Source organism: Dendrobium catenatum, unplaced genomic scaffold (genome assembly GCF_001605985.2).
Source record: "Dendrobium catenatum unplaced genomic scaffold, ASM160598v2 fragScaff_scaffold_864, whole genome shotgun sequence".
NCBI classification, from domain to species: domain Eukaryota; kingdom Viridiplantae; phylum Streptophyta; class Magnoliopsida; order Asparagales; family Orchidaceae; genus Dendrobium; species Dendrobium catenatum.
In genome coordinates this window covers 725,168-733,084 of record NW_021319326.1, presented here as the reverse complement: position 1 = coordinate 733,084, position 7,917 = coordinate 725,168, and the positions used below count along the sequence as shown (strand labels likewise).

Here is a 7,917-nt window from a genome sequence, read left to right as displayed (position 1 = left end):
TTTGTAGCACTCAAAGCCCTATAAATAAAATGTGATGAGGAATAATTTAGGATTTTTGGATTTTTTGTGCTCTACTTGTATTTTCTAATTGAGATAGTGTAGATTCTAGTAATATACTCATTCTTTCTTGTTCTATTTGTTCTTTCCACTATCTGTCCTCACAGGTTCTCTCAACTCACCAAGCATATCTGCTAGTAAAGTTGGCTATCATCCACTGAACAAAGTTGGGTCCAAAATTGTAACACCCATCGTAAAAAATTCAAAGAAATTTTTTATTAATCATAGTTAATTTTAATTAGATTAGCACTTTTAAGCCTTAGCAAGTCTAACGGGACTTAGAAGTAACCAAGGTTTGAGATTTGAGAAGTGAAAATGCAAAGTTAGAAATTTTCTACGCGGGCGTCACGACGTCAATGTAGGCGACGCCCTAGTTTTGAGCTCTCAGGTTTTTGGACAAAAATTAGGTTTTGGGCATGCACCATGACGCTTGGTCTCAGGGGAGGATATTCTGACAGAATCTGGAAGATTCTTTAGGAGCGCATGGGCACCGGGGAAGTGAGCATTGCAACGCTAGGTCGAGTAAGTGGGTTTTTTAAATAATAAAATATCTAAAATCACTTGTTAATTCCACTTGCACCCCATCCTTGCCAGAGAAGAAAGGAGGAAAATGGGAGAGAGAAAGAGGAAGAGAGATTTTGGAAGCCCAAATTTGGAAATCGTCCATTCAGTAAGTTGGGGAAATTGTCCAGCTTGAGGTAGGCAACATATACTATGTTTCTGATTTTAATTCCAACATATTTATAGAAAGATATGCTTATAAATATGTTTTTCTTAAGTTTAAAAATATTTTATTATATAACTTTTAGTATATCATTACCTCTCTATTCTAGACAATTTGATTATAAGAATGCAAAATTTTACTGGTTGATTTACTCTGCATGAATTTCAAAATTTTTATGAATAACTAAGTCACTTTTGAATTTCAGTACAATTGGCAAAGTGTGTCGGATTCATATATCCCCTGCAAAATTAGTAAAGTCATGAGGAATTTGCATATACATTTGAAATTGGGATTTTTCTAGAAAATATGGTATTATTTATATGTATGCTTGAGTTGTTCAGTTGTATATTGCATTGCATCAGCGTGCATTTCATGGTATTGTGGAGCTTTGTTATGAAAATGAATGTGCACTTCGAATTATATGCTTGGGTTCAATGCAAAATATATCTTTGTTATAGACTATTATGTTCTACTCTGGCTCTTAGATGATTCTATGTTGGAATATACTCTACTCTGTTTTGGCTCTGCTATGCTTCTTCTCTAAATAGGTGGGAGGTACTAAATGAGAGTTATAGGTGGGTATCAATATATGTGCATATTTGCATTCATATTCATATGTGATCTAGTACGCCAATATTGTAGAATTAATCAGAATTTTTATTGCCTTGTTTATTTTAATTATGACTTATGAATTGAACTCATATATAGGGGAAGAGGTTACCTAATGAGTTTTGTAGTTGTTATGTTATTTAAAATATTTCAGATAAAGGCAAGGGTCCCGCTGAATAGATTAAGTCTGTTAAAGAGCAAAAAAATATGATTTTATAAGGTACACATGATTCTGTATTTCAGAATATATTTTAGTCTTTTGTAGTAATCATTGTATTATGAACTATTGTTATTTAAGTATTTTGGAAGAAATATTGTATACGCAAATTTGGGATGCTTATTTTATATTGTTTTGGAATATTAGATGATTATGGTTATAAATGTTAAAGAAATTAGTGGTGGAGAAATTTATAGGATATGTAGGTAAATTCTTCCTTTAGGTCTTGATGCGTTACAAGAATGAATTTAATGATTTGTCTTTGGGGCGAGTTAAGTAGGTTCAAGTGAGTGCGCTTGGGCAAGTCCATTGGCGAGTGTTGAGCTAAGGGGGTCTGCGATTGTTAGGCTTGCTAGGATTGTCATCAACTTGTTATGGGGGCCTCAGATCACCTTAGAAAATGCAGGAAAGTGAGTTATTGTGGAAAGGATAGCTCTAGATCGGATGGTTGCGACAGGATCGGCTAGGGGCCCAATGAATAGACACCTTCCTATAGTTGAGCTTGGTGAGCATGAGTGATGATACTCACTCTGGTTGAGAACGAGTAACCCTAGTGGTTGACTTCTTGTGGTGCGAGAACGAATTGCTGGATCTTGTGAGGAACCTTGGTTTCCTCCTATGAGGGATGACCTCCTTTTGTAGGCCAGGGTGAGTAGTTCTTGTTGATCACTGACGAGTTCTCCTGTGAGTCTCAGGAAAATAACACATGCTAATTGTTGGGCGAGTCCACTTATGGGTCCTAATAAATGAGAGTTCCTTCATTGCGACTCACCGACTATCATCTAAGCACCTATAAAGGCATATGTGAGTATACTACTAACTTCCAACTTCATTGTTAATGCCATCAACATTTTTGCACATTCAGGTATAAAGCTATAACTAAAAAAAGTCTCAAAACCTTGTTGGTGGCGTGTTTGTGTGACAAGCGGCGTCCTGTACATATTTTTCTTAGCATAGCTGAAGTTTTTCAGTGAAATTTGCGACGTCATGGATGCAACCCATTCGTTACACATTTGACGAGGTGAGTGGAGCCCTGCATGCTTTTTTTAGCATGAGGAAGCTCATTGGCTATATTTGCAATGTCGCGGTTGAACCTCATTTGTGGTGCAAAAAAAAAAAAATGATCGTACCATATTTTTTTTGTCATCAAATTCATGATAAATACATGTATTTGCTTCATTGAACTCATAAACATCGAAGATCATAGTGGTATGAAGTATTCCATGCCATTAAAAAAAAAAGTATTACATGCCATTGTTTTGGAGCTCATTTAAGTCCATACCGACACTTGATATGCTTGCATACTTTCTTTTTATTCCCTAGCACCACAACCTTTCGGTTGCTCTATATAAATCTACTCTTTTAAATAATCATTTTAGAAATACTGTCTTTACATTCACTTAGTGACTATGCAACTTATAAATTGAAACTAAGCAATAAAAATTCTTATGGAGGTCGTTCTAGGAACTGGAGAATAATGCAATAGTAGTTTAAATCCTTCTTTTGAGTAAATTATTTAGCCACCAATCTAGCTTTGAATTTACCAATTGATCCATGGTTTGAGCTTTTTCTTGAAGATTCTTTTGCGTCCTATAGGTTTAGTAAAACAATCTACTAACTCCCAAATATGATTCATTAAGACAGTCACAAATGGCATACTCAAAGGGCACACCATCAAATTCACGAACAATCTTATGCACTTGTTTTTAAGGATTCTCTGTCCTTTCTTTATATTTATATTTTTGTTCATATTTATATACGCTTTGTCGTTTCTTTGAATGTTTTTGGATGCTTCTTTCTGTCATATTTGGCTTTTTTATTTCTCCTTGGTGAATAAATAAAAAGGTTACTCAATTATTATTTGTTTTCATGCAAGGTGTCCAGGTGAAGGAGTCTACTTTTGACGTTGAGATGAAACTATATGGTAATGGTCCATGGAGCATTGGCCCAGAGTTTGATCTTATTCACACTCCTGGCCACACTGAAGTAAGATCCACAATGTACATTTCTACAATACCTACGTCAGAAATGGGATCATCACAATACAATATATGTAAAATTATGGCATAGTTGACTGAATGTTTGACTGTATTTTCATCTTCAGGGAGGGGATGGGATTGTTTGGAGGAAGAGGTTGAGGGAGAGTATGAAAGGAGCGAGAGAGGGAGGGTGAGAGAAGTTAAAGAAATGACGAGTAGTTGGTTAGCGATACTCTGCCTCTCACATGTGGTTTGTGTGAGGCTGGGTTGGGTGTGAAGAGAGGGAAAGTGTTGCCAGGTGGATGTAAACTTGCTACATATTTTCTAAAGTATTAAGGGACATAATTAATTGGTTTAGAAAGGTTAAAACTTATATCTGAGCAATTATATTATAGTTTCCTGAAATTAAATGAACCTAATAGCTAAGTAAACATGAAGGATCCAATATTTTAAAATCGCAAGTGTTTATACGTACTAATGATAATTATGATGTATTTATTTGCAAGTTATTATTTTGAACCTATCCATATTTGTAAGTTGAGAGTTGAGATCATGAAAGTTCATAATAGGTAGTTGAATCATGATCTGTGGGTGGTAATCCATTCAAAAATGGGTTCTATCGATCACCCAAAAAAAGTGTGATTATGAGGATAGCCTGTCATTAAACATTTTATATGTACAGGGTTCAGTCTGTCTGTATTACAAGCCACTGAAGGTTCTCTTCACTGGCGATCATTTTGCAAAATATGGAGATTCTGAATTTAGCATATTTGAGCAATTTAACAGGGTTTCAGGTACTTTTCCACGTGTAATTGGTATGCTACTTATTTTTTTCATCCTTTCATATAATTTGCCTGTTTTTACTAGACGTGAACCAACAAAGTGTTTGTGATTTTGCAGTTAATATGCAGCTTGATAGTTTGAGAAAGTTGGTAGACTTGGACTTTAAATGGATTCTACCTGGTAGGTGTTTTTTTCATCTACGTTGTTCAATATTAAATTAAAAAAATCATCCTAATTTTCCTTAATTAATATCATCTTATGCTCAAACTGTTAAGACATGTGGAGCTCAATTACCCTATGGTTCTATCATATAAGTTTGATTTCAAAGTCATTTTAAATCCCATGAAAATCTTGGCTAATATTGAACCAATTTTGGTTTTCAAAATTGATGATTACCAAATTCAAGATCATATTCTCGTTTAGTCCGTCATACTTAGTACCACTTGTTGCTATATAAAAAAAGAAGAAATAAAGGGTTGTGAGGAATCACGCATTATTCTCCTTCATTTAGCTAGATGTAGAGGCAAAGGTCGAATAAGTAGTTAGTGGTTGGAGTTTAGTAATTTTCTTAGTCGGTATTATACAGGGGGATTTCTTTGTTGGGTAGTCAGCAAAGATCATTGAAGAGCCAGTGGTAACAGTACGTCAAAGGCCTACTCAAGAGAACATATATGTATGTTATAAGGGCTGGTGATCAGCGAGATGGTTCAATATAAGAGGCTTCAGATTTCTTTACCTCAAATGAGAGTAGTTGTTGGAGGAATAATGCTCAAGTTTTGAGTGGGAATAAGAGAGGGGGAAGAATACAACAACAACAAGTGAGATAAAAATGAGAAAAATATTTTAGGATAAATTTTTTTGTGAATTTTTTTTTCTCTATACTAGTGGATATTTATGTCTTTGTGCAATCGTAAATATTGGTATGTCACATTAAACCAAGAAACTCTCTTGTGCTCTTTTCTTAGTGTTCTCCTGTTGATTGTTTTTCTCATTCTCATGCATTATTCTTGGTCATGTATTTTTCCTAAACAACTAATACTTGAGCTAAATGCTGTGTATGATGATAGGAAGGTGTGGTGATTGATTTAAGCAATGGCAAAGACTTTAGGTTCTATAATATGTAGATTAATATTAGAGAAAATTATATCTACCTTTGTTTGTATTAAAGGCAAAAATTGTGAGCCAAGAGAATTGGAATCTCCTGTTTTAGTAGGCATTAGGATTGGTTCACATGTTAGTTGCAAAGAATATTATCTTTAGCATATTGCAGAAGAGGACCCTAGCTGGCATGGTGAAACCTGTCATGTATGAGAAGCCTTACGTAGTGAAAAAGGTATATCTATGGGAAAATTTGTTAATATCAAGATGCTTAGAGGTGCTTTTGCAACATTGCATATCAGTGAGTTCAATCTAATAACTAGTTAGATGAGGTCAGTTGATATCAACTTACATAGTGAAATTTGAGCATTGTGCTTATTATCATCACTACTCAGAAATTGGGCTAGAATTGTGATAGTTGTCAGCAATTCATGTGGGTCTATGAAGTTGAAGTATAATGATTTTGCGATATCTTCTTAGGTGAAGACATTAGGAAACTAGAATAAGGCTAAGACTCTTCTTCTGCTCTAAATCTTGAGAGCAGAGGAACAAGTGTAGGAAGAGATCAAGAGACAACTATGGAGGTAGTTTTGAATGTCATTATAGGAGTCAATTAAAAGGTCTAGTCGGTGTATATTACAAGACAGTCCACATGAAAAGACTATCCATAGAGGAACCGTGAATAGAGTTTGAATTAGATGGAGCTATATATGAATTTGTAAGTAAAGAGATTTATGATGCACGGGTCATTAATGTGAATAGTTCTATTTAGTCAGGAATATTGGACTCAGGTGTCTTTTCAGTCAACTACAGAGTATTTTCGGTCAACTCTACAAAAAGTCTTTATATCTAATTATTCTTAAGAAAATGGCCAGAAGGTTCATCTTATTGATGGGTAAACATCTACATTTTGTATGATTTGGTGATGCACAAATCAAGATTGATAATGGAACTATTTGAAAGCTCCATAATGCGAGGCATATTTTCTAGCTTGAAGGCAAGTCCGACCTCGATTGATCATTTTAGTAAAGAATGCTATATATTCATATTCACAAGGTGACAAGGTGATTTGGGATAGCATGTGAAAGCAACAAATGTACCATGTACATAACATCATGATATGAGACAATCAAGAATTGCACAAAAAGATTAAAAGATACACGATGCTTGCTACTTAAGAACAATGTTACGTAAGGCGAGATTAAAGAACCCTCAATCGTCAATTTTATTATGGTAAGCAATTACAAGACTAGAAGTTTAGAACAAATTAAGATAGATATGAAATTATCACAGTAAAAACAAATATGTTGTAATAAAATCCCACGGTTAATGTTTATAAAGTTCACAATGGTTACCATACTCGCTCAATCACTCTTAGGCTTAGCGGTTGAAGATGAAGCATACGATGAGAGAAATTGCCACTAGGAAGATAGTACTGAAGGTCTTCGTCGATGGAGAGGTCGCCACGGACGGAGAAGGGGTAGATCTCCCAACGAGAAGCCAAGGCGTCTTAGGCTTTTGAAGATCGATCGTATGTGCTAAGCAATAGAGGATGCGCTTGACGTATCTTTCCACCGTCTTGTCGTATTCCCAATCGGGGTCGTAGAAAGGAGAGAGAAGAATGTCAATCTCCCCACGATCGTTGTAAACGAAACCGTGATCAACCTCGGGATCGGCCATTCGACATTGAAGAGGAGGTGAGAGGGCGTCGTCTTCTTCTCTTGGCTTCAAACCTTCCCAAGGGAGGGAGCAAGAAGAGGGGCGGCCAAAGTAGAGAGAGAGGGGCTGGTCGGTTTGGGTGAGATTTGGGAGTGATTTAATTTCAAAATCTGAAATTAGGTTCAGATTTTGAATTAAATTAGGCTAAGAGAGTTTCAAATTTTGAAATTTGAAATAAATGGAGATGGGGGAGGGAATTGAGGAAGTGATTTAATTAATTGGATCCTTGATTGGATTCCAATTAATGAGGTTGGAGAGAGAGAGGGTGGCCGGCTTTATAGGGCGGATTTTTCGGGAGATTTAATTACTTGGATTGTGGGCCCAAGTAATTAAATAAATTAGAGTGGGAAATCTGAAATTAATTTCAGATTTGTGAGGCTTTAGTGGTTGCCTAATTAGGGTAGGAAATTTAGGAGAGAATTTAATCCAAATCAAATTTGAATTTGAAATCCCTCCAAATTTAATTACCTAAATTAGGAAAGTAATCAATACAATCAATGGGGATTCAAGGTTGGTGGTAAGGCCGGCGGTATGGTGAGGAGGAGGTGGTGTGGTTGTGGGGCTCGGGTAGAGGCCAAGGGGCGGCAGGAGGGGCTGGAGTGGACGGTGGGGGTGGTTATCGGGTAGTGTGGGATTTGGGGAGAACATGAGGGTTGGGTAGCGGTGAGAGCAGGGAGCCGGCGAGATGTGGGGGAGGGAGAGAGTTTGAGGGGAAAAGAGAGGGGAGCAAG

At 36.2% G+C, this 7,917-nt stretch overlaps 1 protein-coding gene across 1 annotated transcript; it reads left to right on the top strand.

Annotated features, from left to right (window-relative positions):
• The first annotated feature begins 3,476 nt into the window (after nucleotides 1-3,476).
• Nucleotides 3,477-5,973, top strand: LOC110091982. Its single transcript, XM_020816313.2, has 4 exons — nucleotides 3,477-3,593; nucleotides 4,269-4,380; nucleotides 4,487-4,549; nucleotides 5,948-5,973. Exons 1-4 carry the CDS (start codon nucleotides 3,477-3,479, stop codon nucleotides 5,971-5,973), a joined length of 318 nt encoding a protein of 105 aa, XP_020671972.2.
• The last annotated feature ends 1,944 nt before the right edge of the window (nucleotides 5,974-7,917 follow it).

Coding starts and splice junctions, on each gene's coding strand:
- LOC110091982 (XM_020816313.2), top strand. CDS start 3,477: ATGCAAGGTGTCCAGGTGAAGGAGTCTACTTTTGACGTTGAGATGAAA. Junction 3,594..4,268: donor ACACTCCTGGCCACACTGAA/GTAAGATCCACA, acceptor TTATATGTACAG/GGTTCAGTCTGTCTGTATTA. Junction 4,381..4,486: donor GCAATTTAACAGGGTTTCAG/GTACTTTTCCAC, acceptor GTGATTTTGCAG/TTAATATGCAGCTTGATAGT.